The sequence below is a fragment of the Mustelus asterias genome, chromosome 19 (genome assembly GCF_964213995.1).
Source record: "Mustelus asterias chromosome 19, sMusAst1.hap1.1, whole genome shotgun sequence".
In the NCBI taxonomy this organism is placed as follows: Eukaryota; Metazoa; Chordata; class Chondrichthyes; order Carcharhiniformes; family Triakidae; genus Mustelus; species Mustelus asterias.
This window is the reverse complement of record NC_135819.1, coordinates 73,458,306-73,485,848: the sequence shown is the minus strand read 5'-3', so window position 1 is coordinate 73,485,848 and position 27,543 is coordinate 73,458,306. Positions and strand designations below refer to the sequence as shown.

At 46.2% G+C, this 27,543-nt stretch overlaps 1 protein-coding gene across 49 annotated transcripts in view; it reads left to right on the top strand.

Annotated features, from left to right (window-relative positions):
- Nucleotides 1-27,543, top strand: part of celf2 (cugbp, Elav-like family member 2) — a 972,609-nt gene that overhangs the window by 740,072 nt on the left and 204,994 nt on the right. For 45 of the 49 annotated variants that reach the window (XM_078235904.1, XM_078235880.1, XM_078235902.1 and 42 more), the window contains one exon: nt 20,265-20,461. In XM_078235904.1, coding sequence (XP_078092030.1) covers nt 20,284-20,461 — 178 coding nt within the window. In that variant the 5' untranslated portion in view covers nt 20,265-20,283. Of the gene's footprint in view, nt 1-6,545; nt 6,782-19,709; nt 19,821-20,264; nt 20,462-27,543 lie in introns of those variants that run through there. The other 4 variants (XM_078235897.1, XM_078235907.1, XM_078235882.1 and 1 more) reach the window with 4 other exon arrangements.

The following is a 27,543-nucleotide window of genomic DNA, read 5'->3' as shown; positions in this document are numbered from 1 at the left end:
TATTGCTAAGCTAGTGCCACTTGATGGCGCTGTTGATGATGCTTTCCATCACTTTACTGATGTTTAAGAGTAGATTGATGTGGTCGTAAATGGCCGGGTTGGATTTGCCGTTTTTCGTGTACAGGACATACCTGGGCAATTTTCAACATTGCCAGGTAGATGCCAGTGCTGTAGCTGTACTGGAACAGCTTGGACAGGGGCTCAGCAAGTTCTGGAGAACAAGTCTTCATCCTACTTCCTTGATAAGTTGGCTATTTTTAAAATTTTGAGTAGGCTGATCAGTTTGGTTATTAAGGAAGTGTGAGTGAAGAAGAAAGTAACTACAATGTGCTTGAAGAGGTATCAGCAATTGGAGAGTTTTGCTTAATAGAAAGGAATTTCTGATCAAGTCTTTGTATACACTTGAATTTCTGTTAATATTTTATTTGCATAAGGGCCTTAACCCTCTCACTCAGCACTTTGTTCACATCAACGAAACTACCCTCCACAACTGCTAACTAGAATCTATAAATAGACTCTTCATTGGCCAATATCATTAGGGGAGTCCTTGAGTTAATTCAGACCAATGGGACAGCAGCTTGGTTTGTTCAGGTGACTAGGATAGTTAATTGGTCAGCTGAGCTCTGCAGGACAACTCTATGAACATCTGAGGTCTTTCGGGCAAGGCAGGTCAGTATGGCAACTTGTTGGCCACCACAAGGATGGCCTTTGATGAATTCACAACTCCAGCACCTATAATAGAAGCTTGCACTGTCCCTGATGAACCAGTTTCAAGTATCGAGAGTTAAGGGCTGATCTGGGTGAGGTGTTTCAAACGCTAAAAGGATTTGACAGGATAAATGTGCTGGGACTGTATCCCTTGACAAAGGATTCCAGATGTAATCTGGAAATTAGGGCTACATGAGCAGAATCTGAAAGCGTTTTATCTCACAAAGGATAGTAGAAATCTGGAACTCTTCCCACTCCAGAATGCTGTGGATGCAAAGGCCCAATTGGAATGTCAACTGGCTAGATTTTTATTGCGTAAGGGGATTGAGGGGAAACAGAGCAAAGACAGGAAAATGGGAGTGAGGCCCCCAAGATTAGAGAGAGACAAATTTTTTTGAATTGTGAAATAGATGCACACTCTTGATGGCATTTCCACTATCCCATATTCTACCCCCATTAATTGCAATGCAGTCCCAAAATAGTGTGCTTGAAGAACTGGATGTAGTCAGGAGATGAGAAAGAAATCTGCTGTTAACTGGCCCTACATAACTCTTTTTAAAAAAGAATGATAGACAGTGGGACAGGATTCAATGGCCTGGCTACTCAGTTGGTTTCCTTTCAAAACATTTCTGACTGAAACATTTTCATAAGACTAAAAGTTGAGGCCATGCACAAAGCAGTGTAATAAGAAGGGAATTCACAACGTGTCAACAATTCCCACATGGCTACAGCTGTGATTACAAAACATCCCCAAAGCACCAGCCACACAGGAAGGGACGTGTTCCTGAGTAATCTGGGCTGGGCCAAGATATGTCAGTCTGCTATTGGCACCGCAACATGAGAGTCGACAAATACCAGAAGTGCTCCTCGAGCATCTCTCCTCACTTGTAAACAATGAAGCACAGGTCAGCTGGGAAGGCCATTTTGGAAGAATATCAACAGTGTCTACATTCAGGAAGATCCAAAGGCCCATTTTTCTCTCTCTCTCTCTCCACTCAAACACAGCCACTGAAGCTGGTTTGCCTCAAGGTAGACATTGCCAATATAATGGCCTTTCATTTTACTTTTCAGTTTGTGCTCTTGTAGCCTACAATTCACTCTGAGCCTGTGATAGACACCGCCCCCTCCACCTTGTGCCCTCCTGAAGCTAACGACACTTTCCAAACCTTCAGGTCACCCATTTACTATGATGACTAATGAGCAGTAGGCTTGCGATTTATACCAGTGATTGGGCAGGACTGAGACAGAAGATTTTGTTTCGTATTAAAGCCTTTCTAGAAACTAGAAGCAGGAGTAGTCTATTTGTGGAGAGGATGTTTCCACTAGTAGGAAAAACTAGAACCAGAGGGCACAACCTCAGGCTGAAAGGACGATCCTTTAAAGCAGAGATGAGGAGGAATTTCTTCAGCCAGAGAAAGGTGAATCTGTGAAACTCTTTCCCGCAGAAGGCCAGGGAGGCCAGGTCATTGAGTGTCTTTAAGACAGAGATAGATAGGTTCTTGGTTAATAAGGGGGTCAGGGGTTATGGTGAAAAGGCAGGAGAACGGGGATGAGATAAACATCAGCCATGATTGAATGGCAGAGCAGACTCGATGGGCCGAGTGGCCTAATTCTACTATGTCTTATGGTCCTTCCAGCCTGCTCCACCATTCATTTTGATCATGGCTGATCATCGAATTCAATATCCTGATTCCCCCCTTCCTCCTATATCCCTTTAGCCCCTGGAGCTAGATCTAATTTCTTCTTAAAATCAAATAACGTTTTGGCTTCAACTGCATTCTGTGGTGGTGAATTTATAGAGCTGTGTGCATTGTGATACACCTTTAAGTGGGTGTGTTTATGTTTTCCATATGTATGACAAGAGGGGAAGTGATGCAATGTGTCATGTGATTCAGACTTGGTCGTAGTTTGTTCTGGAGAAGCTGCCAACTCAGACGTATGTACAAGTTCTCCAATTGCATAATGCAGCTATCAACTTAGCGAATCCTTAATAAATGAGCCTATATATCTTTGTGTTAACCAAACCCTTACATGTGTATAATTATGTTGGTACCCATAACCACAAGGTGAAGAAAAACACAAGGTTGTGAATATCTGAATGGCTGGGACTGAATTGGTGGTGCTTTGAGTTTGTCTGTATGTTGCGAGCACCGCCATTTCCAGTAGCTTTACTGAACAGAAGAATTTCCGATCATCTTCTCTAATTTTACAAGTTGATCTTAATCCCAGTCCTTGGGAGATGGAAATTAGGGATATCATTCAGCCCATTGTAGCACCACCAACCTAAAAGATATCCCACCCCCTCCCCCCATCCATCCCTAAATGCTTCCACATTTTTGTCTCCAATAGGAAACCCATTCCATGTGTGACTCGCTCTGCATGTCAGCTTCACAACAAGTCCTGATTTTGCCTTTCACCAAACTCCTTTGTCTTGCTGTCAAGATTTATTTTGAAATGGTGTCCCAAGCCTTCCGTCTACCTGTACTGTCCGGATTGCCAGAAAATTTATACTTCGGTGAAGCATTTACCAACTCTTTGAAGGAGACTGTGGCTAAAGGGGAACTGGTGGATGCACCATACTTGGGATTTCCAGAAAGCATTTGATAACGTGCCAGACTAAAGGTTATTGTGGAAAATAAAAGCTCGTGGTGCAGGAGGTAACATATATTGACATGGAAAGAAGATTTGATTAGCCAGCAGGAAACACCGTTGGCTAAAAGGGCCTTTTCTAGTTGGCAGGATGGATGAGTCGTGTCCCAAAGGGATCAATGCTGGATCCTCAACTTGTTGCAATTTATATAAATGACTTGGCTGAAGGGACCGAAGGTATGGTTGCTAAGTTTGCTGATGATAAAGATAGGGAAGAGGATGTAAGGAGGCAGCTACAAAGGAGTGTAGGTTAAGTGAGTGGACAGAAATCTAGTAAATGGAGTATAATGTGGACAAATACGAAATTGTTCGTTTTGGCAGGAAGAATAAAAAAAATAAGCTAATTATCTAAATGGTGAGCGAGTGCAGAGGGATCTGAGTGTCCTGGGAAATGAATCATTAAAAAGCCAGTGTACAGGTACAGCAAGTAATTAGGAAAGCTATTTTATTGCGAGAGGAATTGATTACAAAAGTAGGGAAGCTATGCTTCGGTTGTACAGGGCATTGGTGAGACCACATCTGAGTATTGTGTACAGTATTGATCACCCTATTTAAAGAAAGATGTAAGTGTGTTAGAAGATTTCAGAGAATGTTTACCAGACTAATATCAGGAATGGGTAGGTTGTGTTCTGAGGCATCGTTGGAGAGAGCAAGTTTGTACCCAATAGAGTTAAGAGGCGACTTGATCGAAACCTTTAGAATCCTGAGGGGCACAGTGGTACAGCAGTTAGCACTGCAGCCTCACAGTGCCAGGGATCCGGGTTCCATTCCCGACTTGGGTTACTGTCTGTGTGGAGTTTGCACATTCTCCTCGTGTCTGCGTGGGTTTCCTCCGGGTGCTCCGGTTTATTCCCAAAGTCCAAAGATGTGCGGGTCAGGTTGATTGGCAATGCTCAATTGCCCCTTAGCGCCAGGGGATTAGTAGTGTAAATAAGTAGGGTTATGGGGATAGGGCCTGGGTGGGATTGTGGTCAGTGCAGTCTCGATGGGCCGAATGGCCTCCTCCTGCACTTTTGGGATTCTGTGACAGCATGGATGTGGAGAGGATGTTTCCTCTTGTCAGAGAATCTAGGATTGTTTAAAAAATAAGGAGTCACCCATTTAAGACACAGATGAGGAGAAATTTTTTCTGAGGATCATTCTCTGCAATTCTGTTCCTCAGGAGCCTGGGGGGAAGGGGGGGGGGTGGAATTCGCCAGCCGTTGAGGGTGGGGGAATTCGCCAGCCATTGACACCGGCTGGACTCCCTGGTCCCGCTGGCATTGCACCCCTTCCCACAGGCTTTGCGGTAACGTGGAGTGAAATCCCATGAACCAACAGATGAACCAGAGAATCCTGCCACCAATGAACAGCATGCCACCTCCCGCAGCTGAGTAACATGTCACTGGGAGGCCAGAGAATTCTCCCTGGAGTTGTTGAATATTTTTTAGACAGAGCTAATAGATTCTTGATTAACCAGGGGGTGCCAGATTATCGAGGGGGGGCGGCGATTAGGCAGGATTGTGGGGTTGAGGTTCCAATCAGATCAGCCATGACCTTATTGAATGGTGGAGCAGGCTGGAGGGGCGGACTGTCCTACTCCTAATTTGTGTGATCGTATCTATTTCGTAACAGTATATCTGATAGAAGTCTACAAGATTATGAGAGGCACGGACAGAGTGGATAGTCAGAAGCTTTTTCCCAGGGTGGAAGAGTCAATTACTAGGGGGCATAGGTTTAAGGTGCGAGGGGCAAGGTTTAAAGGAGATGTACGAGGCAGATGTTTTTACACAGAGAGTGGTGGGTCCTGGAACTCGTTGCCGGGGGAGGTAGTGGAAGCGGATACGGTAGTGACTTCTAAGGGGCGTCTTGACAAATACATGAATAGGATGGGAATAGAGGGATATGCTCCACGGAAGGGTAGGGGGCTTTAGTTCAGTCGGGCAGCATGGCCGGTGCAGGCTTGGAGGGCCGAAGGGCCTGTTCCTGTGCTGTAATTTTCTTTGTTCTTTGATTAGCATATGTGTGCAGTCACATGCGACAACCTCTGGCGCACATGTTGTTTCTCTGGAGGATTTAGCAAAACTCCGGGGGTCGCTTTTCTCAGCGGAAGTTGGAGGGATCGGGAATATGTCGCGCAAACCATCAAGTGCCCGCACACGCTGTGGAGCAGAAAATGCTCAGTTCCAACTCAGGGCCCCAAGTCTCTATTGCGTTGTGAGACTGGAGTGAGTCCAGACTGCATTAATCTGAAATTAATTTGATTCTGAATGGCTCCATCTGTGTGTGTTAAAGGAGGCTCAAGACTTTATGATGAAGTGCGATTGACTCATGATGTAAACTCCCCAAGCCAGATGGAGCGTCAACAGTGAAAGAAATAACCGGATTGGGGGTGGGGGGGGAAAACAAAAAAAAGGCGGTTAATGCCAAGGATTAGGGATTGGTTCTTTTAATATTCTGAAGCATCTCGCATCGTTAGACGAACGTGTAACTGCTTTTGGGCCTCGCGCTGCATTTCGCACCTTCTTTTCTGACCTGCTGGAGTCAATGGAGAAACATTTTGTTTCAGCAGGGTTTTTTTTAAACGGGTCAAACCTTTTCGATAACGTTATGTTTCACCAGTCAGGTTGTAAAATGAGCTACCGGGAGGGGGTGAGATGACACACTGACAACGATAGTGAGGTACAGTCTCAGTTAGATCTATTGCAGAACTGTAGAGAGACTGCAAACCTTCCCTCAGCAGTTGGCCGGAGCCAGTTATCTGAGGAGAAAATAGTACATTTTCCAGCCCGTGAGTGAAGCAGCAATCGCTGTTTACCCCCTTCTATCTCTGCTTTCTCCCTGCATTTAACAGCCCGTTACACCTCCACCTACTCTCTCCGATTAATGCCTTGCCATACATTCTGTTGTATGCTTCATTTCCTCCATTTAACACCGAGGCACCTCTTTAGCAAGCAAGTTTTGTCAAAGCTCTCAGCAGTCAAAATGATGAGGTACTTTGAATGTATTATTATGGTTTCATATCTGTATTATCTGTCTCAGCATTCCCAGCGCTTTCTGGATTACAAGTATCCCAGGCTTGATAGTAAACCAGAATCATTGCTAATACATGGAACAGCTCTGGCTGAAAACATGGAACTGTCAAGGCAACTGGCCAGATTTAAATAGCTGAGCATTGAGACGTATTGTTTTGCTTGAATCGCTGGGGAGGAGTTGAGGAGACCAGCAGAAATGTGGCAGAGTTTTGTCTCTTGAATGCATAGCGGTGTCAAAACTGTGCTGGAGTGGTTTGTAGGCAGGCTCTGAGGGTAGTGTTCTAATTGGCGGAATGGCCTTTCTCATTCCCGGCTTGTTTCATGCTGTTACATTTTCACGTATCTTTCTGCTGTTCCCGAGTTTCTGAACTGGTCAGATAAGGAGTCAGCTTTCACAGTGGAGTCTTCTGGTAAGTTGCTGGGAGCTTTAAATCTTTGTCAGTTTTGGACTTACCAATGACTCCGTTTTCTTAACCTCTGGCCACAGCTTTGTGAATGTACTGCACTGTGTGGAAGTGAACCATTTATAACTCTAAGCATCTAGTGTTTAATACCTGACCTTTGTTCAGCTTGGTGATCACAATGCCTAGGGAGTGGGCACAGGAAATGCCCAGTGGGACCTCCAGTTGTACATGGACATCAGCCGAGGGCAGAATGGAGCTCAGACAATTGTCAAATGTTCTGCAGAGATCCCAATGAAAGATTGACTCCAATAGAGCTCGGTATTGGGCTGGGCATGAGGCAGGTGGTCAGTGTGACCCTGCTGGTTTAGTGGTGCCACCCTCGATGAACTCTACCCTGCTGGCGGTGTTGATAGTGGAAGCTTCATGATTTGTGGAGTAGCTAGGGTTGGGAGCCTAGTGCTCCCAGAAAAAAAGCCCAGCAATTGTCAACATCTGCAGCAAAATTTTAAAGTTTATTTATTAGTGTCACAAGTAGGCTTACATTAACACTGCAATGAAGTTACTGTGTAAATCCCCTAGTCGCCACACTCCGGCACCTGTTCGGGTACACTGAGGGAGAATTTAGCATGGCCAATGCAACTAACCAGCATGTCTTTCGCACTGTGGGAGGAAACCGGAGCACCCGGAGGAAACCCATGCAGACATGAGGAGAACATGCAGACTCCACACAGACAGTGATCCAAGCCGGGAATCGAACCCGGGTCCCTGGCGCTGTGAGGCAGCCGTGCTAACCCGTGATAATAAATACGAGAAGATGGTGTGGGAGGGGCCCAGCAATGTTGTAAATAAACTTTCCAATTTACCAAAAAACTGCCCATTAAATGAACGCTGCCTTTAGACTATGCCGGTTGCCCAGGTACGGGCCTCACTGGAATTCAATAACCTTTGGGAAGGTTGACCCAATGTTATTTCAGGGGCAGCTTTCACATCCCAGTGGGCCGCACCAGACCCACATATCAAAGAGGTGTGTGGTGCCAACAGGGGTAAACACAGATCCATTCCGTTGCTATCTGAATCTAATTTTTTTAACTGAGATCCTCGATGTTGAGAGCTTTTAATTATTGCCGTCACGTCTCACCACCATATTGTGCTGGCTGACCCGTGCGACGTGCTTCACCACAGGAAAGCGACAAAGGTGCGACGCCTCAGAATTCATTGCCAAGTCTGTGCATTTTACTGAGGTAAAAGCCCACCTGAAAGTGTTGTTAAAATGTTATTCGGGTGACAAATTAGCTGGGCTGATGGATTGATGTGAAGAATTATTGCTGACGTTTAACGCACTCAGAATGCATTTAATGGGCTTTTAACTGAAGTGTGTGTGGTGTGAAAGGGTTTCACTCTGCAGTTGCTTTCAGAACTACCTTCCACCATTAAGATCCATTTCCCCCTCCACTCCAGCTGCTGTTTCCAACACAACTGCCAATTGCTGTGTCCTCCGATCAACTGCTGCTCTGTCTCCCGCAGGCACCATCTCGTTCTGTCATCCGGGGCCTTGCTGAACTCCACCTGACAACAAACCCCAGGCCATCAGTCTCCACATCCTGCCCTATACTGCCTTGCTCAACCCAGCTCCTGTCAACCGGCACAGCGGTTAGCACTGCTGCCTCACAGCGCCAGGGACCCTGGTCCAATTCCCGGTTTGGGTCACTGTCTGTGTGGATTTTGCATGTTCTCCCCATCTCTGCATGGGTTTACTCCCACTCTCCAAAGATGTGCAGGTTAGGTGGATTGGCCGTGCTAAATTGCCCCTTAGTGCCAGGGAGATTAGCAGGGTTAATATGTGGGGTTGCAGGGATAGGACCTAGGTGGGATTGTAGTCGGTGCAGACTTGATGGGCCGAATGGCCTCCTTCTGCACGGTAGGGATTCTATGATCTCTGTAATCTATAGAAAATGAGGCAAAGTAGCTCTATTGATGGGAAGCTGCTTAACTGACAGGATATAAAGAGGGTAAGTAAATGTGTTACTAGGACTGGAAGAAAGTTAAGTCGTTTAGCGCTCACTCCACTTTTATTCTCTGTATTTATGGATAATCTGGGTTTGGGCACGGGAAGCACAATCTCAATCTGCTGATAACGCGAATGTCGGAGTTGTTAAATGATGAGAAAGACTTCAGGAAGATATGATTAGGCACTGGGCAGGTCAATGGCTAATGCAGTTTAATATAGTTAAGTGTAAAGTGACACATTTTGAGAAGGTAAGCACTGAATGGGACAATATATTCTATGAAAAGGCACTGACGAGTGTGGATAAACAAGCTTGGGGATTCAGACAGAGTCTGCATAGCGCCTGAATTTGCTGATCTCCAGGACAATGGGAACAGGGAATACAAAGGCAGTGTTGGTCGGAAAACTCACCGAGTATGCCAGCTTCCGATCACTACCCAGTGACTCTGTAGTGGAAAATACTTGGGCATTTCTTCCACAGTCGAAAATCCCCCTTCCCCTTCCCTCACTGCCCAGTGTTCACTGCCCAAGCTCACACTTGAAGCACAGCTACTTGGCATCTGGATCGAGACACTAGGACAGCAGGGGTCGTTTGCAAAGAATCAGAATTTAATGAGGTGAACACCCCGTTTTGTTAACATTGTAAGATGAGGGAGGTGCCACTCAACGTGTGAATAAACAAAACAAAGAAAATTGCAGCACAGGAACAAGCCCTTCGGCCCTCCAAGCCTGCACTGACCATGCTGCCCGACTTAACTAAAACCTCCTACCCTTCCAGGGACCATATCCCTCCATTCCCATCCTATTCATGTATTTGTCAAGATGCCCCTTAAAACTCACTATTGTATCTGCTTCCACTACCTCCCCCGGCAGCGAATTCCAGGCACCCACCACCCTCTGTAAAAAAAAAAACTTGCCTCGTACATCTCCTTTAAACCTTGCCCCTTTGCACCTTAAACATGTGCCCCCTAGTAATTGGATCTTTCACCCTAGGAAAAATCTTCTGACTATCCACTCTGTCCATGCCCCTCATAATCTTGTAGACTTCTATCAGGTCGCCCCTCAACCTCCGTCGTTCCAGTGAGAACAAACCAAGTTTCTCCAACCTTTCCTCATAGCTAATGTCCTCCATACCGGGCAACATCCTGATAAATCTTTTCTGTACCCTCTCCAAAACCTCCACAGCCTTCTGGTAGTGTGGCGACCAGAATTGAACACTATATTCCAAGTGCGGCCTAACTAAGGTTCTACAAAGCTGCAACATGACTTGCCAATTGTTAAATTCAGTGCTCCGGCTGATGAAGGCAAGCATTCTGTATGCCTTCTTGACTACCTTCTCCACCTGCATTGCCACTTTCAGTGACCTGTGTACACTCCAATCCCTCTGCCTATCAATATTCTTAAGGGTTCTGCCATTTACTGTATATTTCCTATCTGTTTTAGACCTTCCAAAATGCATTACCTCACATTTGTCTGGATTAAATTCCATCTCTCCGCCCAAGTCTCCAACCGATCTATATCCTGCTGTATCCTCTGATGGTCCTCATTGTGATCCGCAAATCCACCAACCTTCCTGTCGTCCACAAACATACTAATCAAACCAGTTACGTTTTCCTTTGAATAATTTATATATATTACAAACAGCAAAGGTCCCAGTACTGATCCCTGAGGAATGCCACTTGTCACAGCCCTCCATTCAGAAACACGCCCTTCCACTGCTACCCTCTGTCCTCTTTGACTGAGCCAGTTCTGTATCCACCTTGCCAGCTCACCTCTGATTCCATGCGACTTCACCTTCTGCACCAGTCTGCCATGAGGGAGCTTGTCAAAGGCCTTACTGAAGCCCATGTAGACAACAACCATTGTCCTACCCTCATCAACCATTTTCATCACTTCCTTGAAAAACTCGATCAAGTTAGTGAGACACGACCTCCCCTTCACTAAACCCATGTTGCCTCTCGCTGATACGCCCACTTATTTCCAAGTATATTTGACTGATTTGCAATGTTTCAGTTTTGCTGGCAAGTGCGTGTTAGTGTATGTTCGCCCCACTAGTCTAACTCTCAGGATGCTGCCTCATATTCGAGCACAATAATCTTCGGCAATTATTCACTGTACGGCAGGACAGTATCTAAACCACTATTGCGAAGATTAAATTCAATGTATTATAACGTGGTAAATTAATCCAAAGATGTGCGGGTTAGGTGCACTGGCCATGCTAAATTGTCCCTTAGTGTCCCGGGTGCGTTGGTTAGGAGGATTAGCAGGGTAAATATGTGGGGTGATGGGAATAGGGCCTGGGCGGGATTGTTGTCGGTGCAGGTTTGAATGGCCGCCTCCAGTACTGTAGGGTTTCTACGAATTACCGACCTGCAGAAAGTAGCGTTTGTGTGTGAGAAGTAACTGTTTGCAACATTAGCACGGCATTGTTTTATCTGCTATTTCAATTCTGAGATACTCATTTTAAATGGGGAAATGCTTGAATAGAAGATAGAAGGTCACTCAGATGTGTTTGGTGTCGCATGTTGTTATGACCAACCTCTATCGTTTCCAATGTAAGCATTGCTGGCGTGACCACATTTCTAGCGAGTGTTGCTCGTGGTGGGCCTGTTTCTTCAGTTATACATGAGTATTTCGGTGTGATACATCACAGTGCATTCAAGGAGCTATTTTAACCCAACTAAAGTTGAGGCTCTTTGATGCTGAGGGTGGGGGGGGGAGGACTTTTCCCCAGTGTTTAAGTAGGTCTTCAAAGTGAATAACAAAAATATATTGTTACAATGTTGATTTTAATTTCACTCAAAATGTATGTGCAGGAACACATGAAAAAATACATAACCAAACTGACAGGATTGGATTGTCCACCTGACTTTGCAGTGAGGTTGGTCCACAGTAAAACAGGCAGGTGGTAAAATCAGGTGACTGATCCAGTCCCATCAGATTAGGTTAAAATAACTCTGCCAACCACGTTGATGGAACCAGAGCAGGAAACGGTGGTCTCTGTCCCTCAAATGAACCCTTCAGCATTTTACAACCATCCAACAAACTTGAAAACTCGTTTGGTCTGGTGATGATTCAGGTACTTTCAGAGAGGGAGGATTTGAACTTACGACCACTGGGCTATTGTGTCGGACCATGACCAATATAACCTTCTGGAATTCAGAACATAGGAACAGGAGTAGGCCATTCAGCACATCAAGCCTACTCCTCCGTTTAATATGATCATGGCTGATCAGGCACATCAACACCTTTTACACCCACTATCCCCATAATCATAGCATCCTCACAGTGCAGAAGGAGGCCATTCGGCCCATTGAATCTGCACCAACCACAATCTCACCCAGGCCCTATTCCTGTAACCCCACATATTTACCCTGCTCATCCCGCTGACACTAGGGTCAATTTGGCATGGCCAATCAACCTAACCCGCACATCTTTGGACTGTGGGAGGAAACCCACGCAGACACGGGGAGGATGTACAAACTCCACACAGGCAGTGACCCAAGGCCGGAATTGAACCCGGGTACCTGGCACTGTGAGGCAGCAGTGCTAACCACTGTTTTGATTTGATTTGATTTGATTTGATTTATTATTGTCACCTGTATTAGTATACAGTGAAAAGTGTTGTTTCTTGCGCGCTATACAGACAGAGCATACCATTCATAGAGAAGGAAACGAGAGAGTGCAGAATGTAGTGTTACCGTCATAATTAGGGTGTAGAGAAAGATCAGCTTAATGCAAGGTAGGTCTATTCAAAAGTCTGACAGCAACAGGGAAGAAGCTGTTCTTGAGTCAATTGGTACGTGGCCTCAGACTTTTGTATCTTTTTCCCGAAGGAAGAAGGTGGAAGAGAGAATGTACGGGGTGCGTGGGGTCCTTAATTATGCTGGCTGCTTTGCCGAGGCAGCGGGAAGTATAGACAGTATCAATGGATGGGAGTCTGGTTTGTGTGATGGATTGGGCTACATTCACGACCTTTTGTAGTTTCTTGCGGCCTTGGCGTTGTGCCCCCCACCCCGCGGTGGCACAGTGGTTAGCCGGGGGGTGGCACAGTGGTTAGCCCGGTCACCCTTTACGGTATTGTTCATCGGAAATCTATTGATCTCTGCTTGAAACACACTCAATGACTGCGCTTCCACTGCCCCCTGTGGTAGAGAATTCCAAAGATTCACAACCCTCTGTGCAAAGAACTTATACCAGTGGACTGTGGTGCAGCACAATTGCATGCAGATGTTAGCCAGATTGGACCCTTCTACACATGGCAGCAGAACGAAAGGATATTAAAATTAACATGAAATAAGAGTTTGAAAAGGTACATTATTGAAATATAATTGTTGTCAGCAATCGAAACAAAAGAAACTCATATACACATGTTTTGTTCTGATTAATATTATTTATGTATTTTTCATGTGTTCCTGCATATACATTTGGAGTGAAATTAAAATCAACATTGTAACAATATATTTTTATTATTCACTTTGAAGACCGACTTAAACACTGGGGAAAAGTCCTCTCCCCCCCCCCCCCACCCTCAGCATCAAAGAGCCTCAACTCTGCATTCAGTGAGCATCAGACGGTGAGGGGATTGAGGATTTTTCTGTCTGAACAGCATGACCCTCCTTTTCTCAAGATTTTTTATTTTTACCCAGTGTAAAATCCATGGCATGGAGCTGCTTCAAGCAGCAGAACATCATCCCACCAGATAATCAGGAGTTGGGATTCTCTCGGTAAAGTTGAGATTTTGTCGCTCCACAAATGCCAGGTAGGATGCTCCTACCTCTTGGCTCCAGCACTCAGAAGCTCCGGATTCATTACCTGACGGCTGAATTTTAGCACAGTAACACATGGCAATCTATGCTGTTCCCTTAAGGAATTAATGGCTATGGTGAGTGGGCGGGTGCTTGAGTCCACGAAAAGATCAGCCATGATCTTATTGAATGGCGGAGCAGGCTCGAGGGGCCAGATGGCCGACTCCTGCTGCTGCTGGTTCTTGCGTTCTCTTTTACTGCCTTTTCTGACTCTGCATTTCAAAGCTTCCGCCCATCCTCCCATTCCCCAAGTTTTCATTAACAGTTGGTGCCACTACGTTGGAGTTCTCACTAAATTAGGAATTCGGGGACGGGACAGGGGTATCGGGAGGTGGCATTGAAAAGATGATGACTGTACGTCGGAGCTTCAGACTTTCGAGCAGTACAGCTGGTAGGGGCTGGTTGTACCTTTGTTTAAACTTCAGCTCGTATGAATAGAGAGCATGGGGAGAGAGTCGCCTGAGATGCCAGTGTGCGAGCAGCTGACAGACGTGCCTGGAATTGTGAACAAGCGGTGGCATTTTCACACAGCTGTCACCTCGGCACAATGCAAGACGGTGTTGGGTGTAATCAAATTAATAATGGTGCAATTAAATCCAAATGAATATCTGCTAAAGGCTTTTAAGAAGTGTGTTTTATTGCAGAGGCAGATGATTAAACACACACACGCGCAATAGTTCTGCAGAAATAGTAAACAGGATATTAAAAAAAAAACCGGCAGGTTAGCCAAGCGGAGGATGGTTTGAGCTATTAAACTGACAAGTGGGATATACCACAAATCTTCCTGTAATGTGATCGATGTGGATGAGCCCAGGGTTGTGAGTGATGGCCCTGTAGTTCAGTGATTACCGGAGGAAATTAGCAACAGTTGGGTTTGGCATTCTCTTTTGTAATTGTACACCGCTCACTAGATCCCTGTGATATTCAGAGCATACAATGTTACCTTGTCACTGATTGCTAACATGTCATATGATTAGGAACATTGGAGCAAAAGTGGGCAAATTCTGCCCTTCGAGCCTGCTCCGCCATTCAATCAGATCATGGCTGATCTCTCCCTGGTCTCAAATCCACCTCCCCACCTGTTCCCCATATCCCTTTGTCCTTTTTTAAAATTAGAAATATATCTATCTCCTTCTTGAAACCATTTAATGATTCAGACTCCCCCGCGCTATGGGGCAGCGAGTTCCACAAATTCACCACCCTCTGCGAGTAGTTCCTCCTCATCTCAGTGTTAAATCTACCGCCTCTCAACCTATACCTGTGACTTCTTGTTGGCGGTGGGACGGGTGCGGGGGGGTAGGTGAAGAGGGGGGGTCTGGGAAGTTCAACACAAGTGCAGGGATTGTTTAATCAACTGGCTGCACTATGATGGCCGTGATGTTTATACTAAAAGCGTTGGGTTCTTACTTTCTAGGGCGAAAGTTGTAATTCAGAGCTCCCAATTGATCCGGTGTTTGCATCCTGCGTTATCCATCATTGACTGATTGCCTTCCTTGGCAAAAGCCTGATGAATTGTGGAGCCAAGATGGACCAGAAATCTTTCTCCTCGTACAGCGACTCTCCGAGCAGCTGTGATGTACATGGTCTTGTGTAGCTTTTTTTGACTTTTTCAATCTGTCAGCCGAGTAAGGGTTAAGAGCTGAAAAAGGATTAAGATTCCTCGCATTCTTCCAGGACTTGGCAGCAGAAATTAATGTCACTTGATTCATTTTGTTTCTCTCGCTTGTCCGTCAGACGTCAATACCGTGCGCATCGTGTTTCTGGACAGTTAGCACATCAGTTTTCCATGAATTATTTCCTTTGAAGGCAGGGTCAGTTTTGACTCCTCTCGCCATTGCATGGGGTACTATTTGTCGTGTTTGAGTCCTCACCGTCCTCCCTTGGAGAATAAAAATAATAGAGCTTATTTATTCATTTAATGGGGGTGAAATATCCCAAAGTGCTGTACCATTGATGAAGCGTGGACACTGCTGTAACACAGGAAACACAGAAGCTAGTTTGTGCACAGCAAGATCCCACAAACAGCAGTCAGATAATGACCAGATAATCCGTTCTGCGGAGGGATAAATATTGCCTGAGAGATGGGGTCGAACTCCCCTGCTCTTCTCTGTAAAAGTCCAATGGGATCGTTTACCTGTCAGATCCTTGGCTCAACGAACCATCCAACAGATAAATAATAAACATTGTGCTGGCGTGGTGGGATTCGTAGGATCAATACGCCATGGCGCGTACACCTTGGGGGCGGGGTGCTAGAATGTAACCGATGGTAACATTGGATCTGTTGTGGTGTGACCAATGGTAACAAGCTGTAAAGGTCAGCTGACCCAGTAAACCATGTAACCAATGGTGCGATGATCAGCTGACTCAGGATAAATAAGAACCTGTTGGGAATTGTCCGGGAGTTTGGAATGGCTCAGGGTGAGGCCTCAAGTGTTGGAGTGATGAAGTTTCTTTATTAAACCTTTTTCTTTGATTTATCTGTTGGAGTAAGTTTTGTTTCATTTCATTGCCTATAGCTGAAGTGTACCTTCTACTGGATGAACATTGTGGGGGGGGAGCGGGGGGATAGAGAATAGTCACCCAAGGAGCGTGAGTATAATGCAGGATGCAGCCCAGATGTCAGACTTTCATGCTTCATGTCTCCATTTGCCAGAGACTGGTGGTATTTTGTGACTCTGAGGCAAACATTAAGCTGAAGGACAAGGTCTTGTCGGGACCCTGACTCCTCAACTGGGGGTCTGAACCTATACCGTGTGGGAAGCCGATAACTTGGCAATGCTTGTCTGAATTGGCCAATGAGTAGCTAGAAAGTGTACTTGCTATCCAATGAAGGACAGCAGGGTGGGAAGGAGATACTCTTGAAGCTGGAGCACCAGCAAGAAGCCCTCCAGCTCAGCAGAAGCAGCGGACGGACTTTCCAGGCGAGAGAGACAAAGTGCCTCCATCTTTACGTGCCCTCACAACACCTTGGAAAATAAAAATGGCCACAACTGTGGGTCACCTTCACAGACGAGTCATCCCTCCACGGGGGGTCGGTGGCCAGGAAAGGCAGGGAGAGCTTCAAAGCCTACCGGGAGTACTGATCTTCATGGTCTGTCACCAGCAGGCTGCCCACAGGCAATTGGCCTACTTCCCAATGCCACGGGGATATGCCCACAGGCCAATTCCAATTGGAATAGACCATTTCCTCACGTGAACTGGCTACCCGCTGCACACAAGTGGTTAGCACTTCAACCTCCATCCCACCTCCGGGAAACTGGCATGGGATGCTCATGGTGCCAGTACATTCAGCCTCCTCTCTCACCCAAAGGGTCTCCCCAACAAGTACGTAGCTGTTTTGAGGTAACCATTTTTGAGCAACTGGATGACATTGATGGGTAATGGTGCCTGCTGTTGTTGCAAGAGGCCACACAGGATAAAGGATTCCTGCATGTCAAGCCCTAGCTGTGCTGGGTCAGGGCAGTGGTTGGAGTCCAATCATTGGTTTCAGCATTCCTGGGCTAAAGAAATGGTAGCAGCTTTATAGCATCTTAGTTAGGCCGCACTTGGAATATAGCGTTCAATTCTGGTCGCCACACTACCAGAAGGATGTGGAGGCTTTGGAGAGGGTACAGAAAAGATTTACCAGGATGTTGCCTGGTATGGAGGGCATTAGCTATGAGGAGAGGTTGGAGAAACTTGGTTTGTTCTCACTGGAACGACGGAGTTTGAGGGGCGACCTGATGGAAGTCTACAAGATTATGAGGGGCATGGACAGAGTGGATAGTCAGAAGCTTTTTCCCAGGGTGGAAGAGTCAATTATTAGGGGGCATAGGTTTACGGTGCGAGGGGCAAGGTTTAAAGGAGATGTACGAGGCAGATTTTTTACACAGAGGGTGGTGGGTGCCTGGAACTCACTGCCGGGGGAGGTAGTGGAAGCAGATACGGTCGTGAGTTTTCAGGGGCGTCTGGACAAATACATGAATAGGATGGGAATAGAGGGATATGGTCCCCAGAAGGGTAGGGGGTTTTAGTTCAGTCGGGCAGCATGGTCGGTGCAGGCTTGGAGGGCCGAAGGGCCTGTTCCTGTGCTGTAATTTTCTTTATTCTTTGTTTTTTGAAAGGAAATAGAATTAGCTAGTTTCCTGTTTCTAGTAACCAGCCGGTGGTTCAAGGTGGCACGCATTTACACTCCCAGAAAGGATTACATTTAGCTCTGCTGTGATGCCATCATGGTTGAATAGGTTGTTAATGTATGAATAGGCGGTTACTGTTTAGTTTCGCACTGCAGAAAGACCCTTTGGTCAAGCGATCCAGCACTTTGTAGAGTTACAGCTGAAGACCTGTCAGCACAAAGATGAGGGCGGCACAGTGGTTAGCACTGCTGCTTCACAGCGCCAGGGAGCCGGGTTCAATTCCCAGCTTGGGTCACTGTCTGTGCGGAGTCTGCACATTCTCCCCGTGTCTGCGTGGATTTCCCCGGGCGCTCCAGTTTCTTCCCACAGTCCAAAAGACGTGCTGGTTAGGTGCATTGGCCATGCTAAATTCTCCCTCAGTGTACCCGAACAGGCGCCGGAGTGTGGCGACTAGGGGAATTTCACAGTAACTTCATTGCAGTGTTAATGTAAGCCTTACTTGTGACACTAATAAATAACTAAACTTTAGAAAAGGCAGAAAGGATTTAGGGAGATTCTGCTTTTTGACACTTCCGCACTCTCCACCTGTAATATTTAATTCTCTTTTCACTGTGGGATCGGGCCAAATGTGGCTAGTCAAAAGTGAGAAGCCGCAGTATCCCAGGCTTTTCTCACGAGGTTGTTTTATTGAGCTCCCTATCATCAACTGGTTCATTTTGTTTATTAAAAACAGAAAATGCTGGAAAAACTCAGCAGGTCTGGCAGCCACTGTGGAGAGAGAAACAGTGTTAACTCTTCCTTGAAACCTCTTCAGAGTTAGGGCAGCACGGTGGCACAGTGGTTAGCACTGCTGCCTCATGGCGCCAAAGACCCGGGTTCAATTCCAGCCTCGGGTCACGATCTGTGCGGAGTCTGCACCTTCTCCCCATGTCTGCGTGGGTTTCCTCCGGGTGCTCCAGTTTCCTCCCACAGTCCAGAGATGTGCGGGTTAGGTTGATTGGCCGTGCTAAATTGACCCTTAGTGTCAGTGAGACCAGCAAGGGTAAATATGTGGGGTTTACGAGGATAGGGCCTGGGTGGGATTGTGGTCGGTGCAGGCTCGATGGGTCAACTGGCCTCCTTCTGCACTGTAGGGATTCTATAATTCGATTCTATGATTCTGAAGAAGAGTCATTTTGGACCCAAATTGCTAATTGTATGGGCGGAATTTTCCCGTCCGGCCCACCAGGGGAATCGTAGCGGGCTGGGGGTGGACCATGCAAAGGTCGGGCGGGATTTTCCGGTCTTGGGGTGTGCAGGGCAGGAAAACCTGCTCTATGTCTCTATCTCTCTCCACAGATGCTGCTGGACCTGCTGAGTTTTTCCAACATTTTCTGTTTGTATTTTTGATTTGCAGCATCCCGCAGTCTCTTGCCTTCAATCATTTTTTATTTTTGGTTGGTCAGTTTGTGAACTTGTCAAGAATGTTGCTTTCACAAGGAATATTGAGACGTCAATCAGTATTTTGAAAATTTGTCCGAACTGGTTAACAGAGTGCGAGCCACGTTGCTTTTTGTCAGGTCCAACAAGGGTGAGATTGTTTGTAGGATATCAATCACGGGGCCCTTTTCAGTGGGCTTGAAGCATCTGAAAGTGTTGCGCGATTCTCTCCTTCATGACTGGTTTTTCGAGCAGCGTCGTTATTGAAAGAAGTGCAGTCAGTGGCTTAGTCACAAGTCCTTGTGGTTGAACAGGGTACAAGACACAGGAAGACCCGGTTGAGGAACGGAAGAAAATAACTCGCATGACAAAAAAGGCAAGCTGCACCCTCCTCCAAAAAGAAAGAGCGATTTTAATCATCCTTAAATCATACCAGTCATATTAAGTAGCTTAATAAAGACACACATGGGCAGAGGAAAGGACACTTTTGTTGATCATATCTAAGTGCCAATTAACTCTGATAAGATCATTTGCATACTTAACTTGTTGGAGTCACTTCATGGGGTTCTGAGCACTTCCTGTCATGTGATCTTTTTAAAAAAAAACTGCCTTATTTTTAACTCCAGCCCTGGTGGTGACAAAAGCACAGCTTTGACTTTGTAATTTGTATTGTCCTTTTCGTTATTAAGCTGCCTAATGTAAGTCGCAATTGCATTTACGCCATCCTCGTACTGCACCCAAAGTGTCACGCGGTGCATTGCTTTTGGAAGGCCGCGCTGTGAGAGCAACAAGTAGCGAAACCACCGCAGTTCTTGCTTTTGTTTGCTGCGTCTCTCTCTCGAGATACCAATCTGCTCCGAGTTTCATCAGCGCCAATTCTCTCTGCTGCCTTGTACAAGCGGCGACTGCCCCAGGGCCGAGCCCAGATAGTCGGTGTGGTGTATCTGTTCTGAAGGAGTCGCCCAGTATATTAAAGAGGTGATCTCATGGCGATGAGGAATTCAGGCCAGTCGCCATATCCTGAGGTGTTGGTTTGCTCAGAAACGGCCGCGGTTTGTCATTGTTTTCATCGCAAGATGGTTGGGTTGTCACCGCGATACACGTCTCACCTTATATTTGTGTTTGTGTTTTTTTTCAAACAGTAACGGTACAAACAACAAGATGAATGGTGCAATAGATCACTCGGACCAGCCAGACCCAGATGCCATTAAGATGTTTGTTGGCCAGATCCCACGATCTTGGTCGGAAAAAGAGCTAAAGGAGCTGTTTGAGCCGTACGGAACAGTCTACCAGATCAACGTCCTCCGAGATCGCAGCCAGAACCCGCCACAGAGCAAAGGTACAGAGTTTGCTTTCATTGTCCAGCCACCCTCTCTGTTGGGAGAAGCACTGTAGACGTGCACCTAATGGGGCAGTTTTATCATCCTAATTTCTTAACTTTTCAAATCCCTGGATGTTCTGCAGATCAGTGTTATGTGACTTGCGTGGCATGGACTGGGCTAAGTTGTGAGATCTGCGCAAAGTTGTGAGATCTGCGCACTTGATTTGAAATGCATGATTTTCAAAACATCTGAGAATAAAATGCAGCGCATGAGAGTCAAGGGAACCTCATTGCCATTCTTTGATAAATACTCAACGATGCTAGGTTACGGTGAAGAACTGGCTTCACCACTGCAAAGTCTGTGCATTAGATTGAAGGAGTGCTGATGGTGTTCTGGGGAGTGGCGACATTGTATTGAAAGGATGCTGAGGTCAGGCAGCTCCTTTCATGACCTCAGGACGTTACAACCAATGAAATGCTTTTGAAGTGCAGTCACTGTGTGATGTGGGAAACATGGCAGCCAATTAGCACGCAGCAAGCTCCCACCCACAAACAGCAACAAAATAAATGACCATGTGATCTGTTTTAGCAGCAAGTTGAGGAGCAAATGTTGGGCAGACCGCCCCTGTGGTTCTGTGAATAGGGCTGTAGGAGCATCTGCATCTATCTGAGAGGGCAGAAGGGGCCTTCAATAAAAGAAAGGCCTTCTTCCAAAGAAGGCAGAGGGACCTGGGTGTCCTTGTGCAGCAGGTAATTAAGAAGGCAGATGGAATTTTGACCTTCGTTGCGACAGGGATGGAGTTTAAAAACAGAGAGGTTATGTTGCAGCTGTATAAGATGCTGGTGAGGCCACATCTGGACTACTGTGTACAGTTTTGGTCTCCTTAAGAAAGGATATACTGGCACTGGAGGGGGTGCAGAGGAGATTCACTAGATTGATTCCAGAGTTAAGAGGGTTGGCTTGTGAGGAGAGACTGAGTAGACTGGGACTATACTCATTGGAATTCAGAAGAATGAGGGGGGATCTCAAATAGAAACATATAAGATTATGTCAGGAATAGATAAGATAGAACAGGGAGGTTGTTTCCACTGGCGGGTGAAACTAGAACTAGGGGGCATGACCTCAAAATAAGGGGGTGCAGATTTAGGACTGAGTTGAGGAGGAACTTCTTCACACAAAGGGTTGTGAATCTGTGGAATTCCCTGCCCAGTGAAGCAGTTGAGGCTACCTCATTGAACGTTTCTAAGGCAAGGATAGATAAATTTTTGAACAGTAAAGGAATTAAGGGTTATGGTGAGTGAGCGGGTAAGAGAAGCTGAGTCCATGAAAAGATCAGCCATGATCTTATTGAATGGCGGAGCAGGCTCGAGGGGCCAGGTGGCCTACTCCTGCTCCTAGTTCTTATGTATTATGTTCTAACTCCTTTGATACCGGGCTGAAGTGTCAGTCAATATCAAGAACTCAAATCTCCGGAGTGAAGGATGAACCCACAGCCTTTTGACTGAGTGCTATTACTGAGCCACAGCTAACAATTAACTGGAGGATCATTAAAATTGAATAGTGCTTTAGCTGTGGCTTAGTTGTGGTTGCACTTTCACCTCTGAGTCACACAGTTCCAGGTTCAAATCCCACGTCTTAAAGGCATAAAATAAAACCTGACACTCCAGTGGAGTGCTGAGGAAGTGCTGCATTGTTGAAGGTGCTGTTTTTTGGATGAGAGGTTAAACCGAGGCTGCTGCTGCCTGCTCCAATGGCAGTAAAAGATTCCACTGTGCTGTTTTGAAGATGAGAAGAGAGTTATCCCTTGTGTTATAGTGCACATTTAACCCTCAACCCAAATAAAACTAAATTATCTGCTCGTTATCACATTGCTGTTTGTGGGAGCTTGCTGTGCACAAATTGGCTGCCGTGTTTCCTACATTACAGGGCTGGCTACACTTCAAAAGGTACCTGATTGGCTGGAAAGCTCTTTGAGACGTTCTCTGGTCATGAAAAGCGCTATATAAATGCAGATCTTTTTTTTGAGTAAGTAGTCTCACAGCACCAGGTTAAAGTCCAACAGGTTTATTTGGTAGCACAAGCTTTCGGAGCGCTGCTCCGAAACCTGTTGGACTTTAACCTGGTGTTGTGAGACTACTTACTGTGCCCACCCCAGTCCGACGCCGGCAACTCCACATCTTGTTTTTTTGAAACCTGTATCGTATAAGTTAAAGCAAATAATTACACCTCCACTTGTTTTGCGGTTAATCTCCATCCACCCCTTTATTTTCGCATTTTTCACTCGTGTTATTCTCAACGCCCCGGAGACAAAGCCCATTTCCCTTGGATATATCCTCAAGGCACCAAGCCTCGGGTCCCCCTTACTGAATCATCCAAGGACATTTTCAGGGGAGAACTTAGCTTTCCCGGGAATGTAAGCTGCTTTCAGGAACATACATGAGCTTGCATACAATGGACGGCTCGAGCTGAGAGTGCTGACAATCGTAAGGCCGTAGCTTTCCTGTCATCCTGGTGTCGCTTCTTTTAAGCCCTTTTCAGTGCAGGTTTAGCGCTGAAATGTCGACAACGTGTCCCGCTAGGGCTTAAAATAATAGTGGAATTGCTGGCACCCCTCCAGCAGCAAGATTCCAGCCTCTTGCTGTCATAGCAGGTGACCCAGTGTATAATTACGCTGGTTCATGATCTAGTTGTGTAACTCGCGATGTCATTTTGCTGTATTATTGGCAGGCAGCATGTGCCGCTCCCAATCTTCCCTGCGGGTGCGACAGACCCAATGCAAGAACCCAGACAGCGCCCATGTTTGGCAATGGAATTGTAGATTTTAGGGAATGTCCCTCTGGAAGGCGCCTGCATGGCCATCGCCTCCTGCACACATCACATCAATGTCTTGACCATTTTGGGTAAGGCATTAGTTGCGTGTCACATTATCAGATTGTAGTAAGGAAAGAAATTGTGTTTATATTGCATCTTAGCGCATGCCTAGGACGTTCCAAAGCAATTTGGAACCAAATACTTGATTCCCCCCCACCCCCACCCCCTCCCCCCTGCCTCCCATTTAAAATGCAAGTCACTGTTGTTCGGCAGCAAGCAGTCAGTTTGCCAAGAGCAAGGTCAAACTACATGATGAATGGTTTGATTATCAGTTTTCTGGCAGTGTTGGTTGAGGGATGAATGTTAAATGGGACCAGGAGAAGGCCATACGGCCCATCGAGCCCTTTCCTGCCGTTCAGTATGATCATGGCTGATCTTGGGCATCAACTCCACTTTCCTGCCCTTTCCCCGCATCCCTTGATCCCTTAAGACCAAAAGTCCGTCTATCCCAACCTGCAACATATTCAACAATGGAGCATCCACGACCCTCGTGGGTGGAAAATTACAAAGATTTACAATCTAAATCGTCAGATGCTCCCTCCCAGTGTAGAAAAGTCAAGTATTAGGGGACATAGGTTTAAGGTGTGTGGGGGAAAAGTTTAGAGGAGATGTGCGAGGCAAATCTTTTACACAGAGGGTGGTGAATGTCTGGAATGCGCTGCCCGGGGAGGTGGTGGGAGCCGGTACGATAGCGGCATTCAAGGGGCATCTAGATGAATACATGAATAGGATGGGAATGGAAGGATACAAACTCCGAAGTGCATACGGTTTTAGTTTAGACAGGCATCATGATCGGCACAGGCTTGGAGGGCGGAAGGGCCTGTTCCTGTGCTGCACTGTTCTTTGTTTTCTGTTAATCCTTCAAGTAAAGAAATTTCTCCTCAAGTGAGTACTAAATGATCAACCCCTTATCCTGTGACTGTGCCCCTTGGTTCTAGATCCCCCAGTCAGAACAAACAACCTCTTAGCATCTACTCTAACAAACCTCCTCGTAATATTGTATGTTTCAGTGAGATCGCCCTCTCATTCTTCTAAACCCCAGAGAATGTGGAGCCAATTTTCTTAACCCCTCACCATAGGACAGCCCCCTCATCTCAGGGAGCAGTCTAATGAACTTTCACTGCAGTACCTCCAATGCAAGTATATCTCTCCTTAAATATGGAAACCAAAACTGCACACAGTATTCTAGGTGTGGTCTGAAAGGCCTAGAAGTGCGCATGGAGAGGATGTTCCCACCAGTGGGAGAGGCTAGAACTCGAGGGCACAACCTCGAGATTGACGGGACGCTCCTTTAAAACTGAGATGAGGAGGAATTTCTTCAGCCAGAGGGTGGTGAATCTGTGGAACTCATTGCCACAGAGGGCTGTGGGGGCCAGGTCATTGAGTGTCTTTTAAGACCGAGATAGATAGGTTCTCGATCAATAAGGGGCTCAAGGGTCACGGGGAGAAGGCAGGAGAATGGAGATGAGAATCATATCAGCCATGATTGAATGGCGGAGCAAGACTCAATGGGCCGAATGGCCTTATTCTCCTCCTGTATCTTATGGTCTCACTTCTTTCTTCTTATACTGCAGTCCCCTTGCAATAAAGGTCAACATGCCATTTGCTTTCCAAATTGCTTGTTGTACTTGCATGCAGGCATTTTCTGTTCCTTGTACAAGTAGACGCAAGTCTCTTTGAACATCAACATTTACAAGTTAAAAAGTTGCTTTTCTCTTCTTACGACCATAGTGAATAACCTCACACTTGCCCACATTATACTCTGCCATCTTGTTGCCCACTCACTTAACCTGTCTACATCTCTCTTTAGCCTTTTTGTGTCCTCCTCATAGCTTGCTTTCCCGCCTAGCTTTGAATCATCTAGAAATTTAGACACGTTACTCTCTCCCTTTTGTCCAAGTCATTAATGTAGATTGTAAATAGCTGAGGCTGCAATACTTGACTCTTGCACCTCTCACAGCCCGCCAACTTGAAACTGCCCCAATTTTGCCTACTATCTGCTTCTTGTCCACTAACCAATTCTCCCGTGCTAATATATCAACCCCCATGAGCCTTTATCTTGTATCTTATTAACCTTTTGTTGGTGCTTTATTGAATGAATTTTGGAAATCCAAGTATATTTTGATGTATTGTATCTAGTGGTTTCCTTTCCTCCCCTCTATTAGTTACTTCTTCAAAAAATCGAATACATTTGTCAAAAAGGATTTCACTTTCATAAAACCATGTTGACTTTGCCTGATCATATTATGCTTTTCTAAGTGCGGTGTTAAGACCTCATTCATAGTAGACTCCAACATTTTCCAGATGACTGATGTCAGGCTAACTGGCTGTTCTCATTCTCCCCCTTTTTCTAAACAGCGATGTTACACCAGCTAGCTTTCACTCAGCTGGGACAGTTTGAGAGTCCAAAGAATTTAGAATAATCCTGGCCCGTTATCTCTGCAATCATCTCTTAGAACCCTAGAATGTAAGCCATCAGATCTTGTAAGGGATTTTAATTGGATACTTGTCCCTTGAGTTTCCCCAGTATTTTTTCTCTGCTGATATTAATCACCTTGATTTCCTCACCCTTAACGCCTATGTTACTCTCTCTCTTTCTGGTGTGTAAATTGTGACCTCTACCATGGAGACATTTGTTCAATGTCTCTGCTATTTCCCAATTCCATTTATTTATTTTATTTATTAGTGTCACAATAGGCTATATTAACACTGCAATGAAGTTACTGTGAAAATCCCCTAGTCGCCACATTCCGGCACCTGTTCGGGGGACACTGAGGGAGAATTTAGCACGGCCAATGCACCTAACCAGCACGTCTTTCAGACTGTGGGAGGAAACCGGAGCACCCGGAGGAAACCCACGCAGACACGGGGAGAACATGCAGACTCCGCACAGACAGTGACCCAGGAAGCTGGGAATCAAACCCGGGTCCCTGGCGCTGTGTGGCAGCGGCGCTAACCACCGTGCTTCCCATGATAAGTTCACCGATCTCTGCTTATAAAGGATCAACATTTATTTTAGCTACTACCCTCCTATTTATATACTTGTAAATGCTCTTGTCATTTTTTTTACTCCTGGCTAGTTTACTGTCAGGCCGTTTTGCTTTGATTCTCTCCAGAGGGGACAGTGGGAACTTTAATGTTCATGTTGACAGAACCTAAATGTCGTGCCATCATCTCTGGCAATGCTTATGAATGTTGTACTGAATTGGAAGACTAGATGATGTGCTCAGATCCACAGTGTCTTCAATCCACTCAACAGCCTTCTGGGCTAAGAGTCATGGTGGCACAGTGGTTCGCACTACTGCCTCATAGCGCCAGAGTCCCAGCTTCAATTCCAGCCTCGGGTCACTGCCTGTGCGGAGTCTGCACGTTCTCCCTGTATCTGCGTGGGTTTCCTCCGGATGCTCCGGTTTCCTCCCACAGTCCAAAGATGTGCGGGTTAGGTTGATTGGCCATGGCGAAGTGACTCTTGTGTCAGGAGGATTAGCGGGGTAAATGCGTGGGGTTGCGGGAATAGGGCCTGGGTGAGATTGTGGTCAGTACAGACTCGATGGGCTGAATGGCCTCCTGCACTGTAGGGATTCTATGGTTCTATGAGGTGGGAGTGACCTAAACTAACACCAGATAGATCAGTGGAATGGAGTAACTCTCCAAACTAAAAAACAGCTTCATTTATGTTGCATCTTTTAATCTAGTGAAACACCCAAGCCACTTCACAGGAGCATTATCAGATCAATTTTGGCATGGAGCCACGTGCTACTTTAGGTCTGCTGACCAACTCAGTCAGACGGGTGGGACCTTAAAGGAGGATGTAGAGGCAGAGATGGTCAAGGAAAGGTTTCCAAAGATTAGGATCTAGGCTCAGCCGCCAATGGTGGGGCAGTTAAAGTCAGGGATGTGCAAGAGGCGAGAATTGGACAAATGCAGAGCTCTGAAATCCTACCTCTTGGGAAGTGGAGTGAACAGTTGATGGCCATATTGTACCACTGAAACATTGGCCTTTAACAGACACAGTCAGTTAAGTGACCAAAATGGCTTCCTGTCGAGGGACTGAAACCCATCTGGAGAGGTGGGTGTGCCCTGCTGCCTTCTGGGATTGCAACTGTTCTGGCAGCAGGCGGCTACTCACGGAAGCCAGCAATGGTGATTGGGTGTAATCCGAATGCAGCAGTGAGGGTACGAGAGAAAGGAGAAAAGGTTCTTATGTTCTAAGTAGCACCCTGGGACA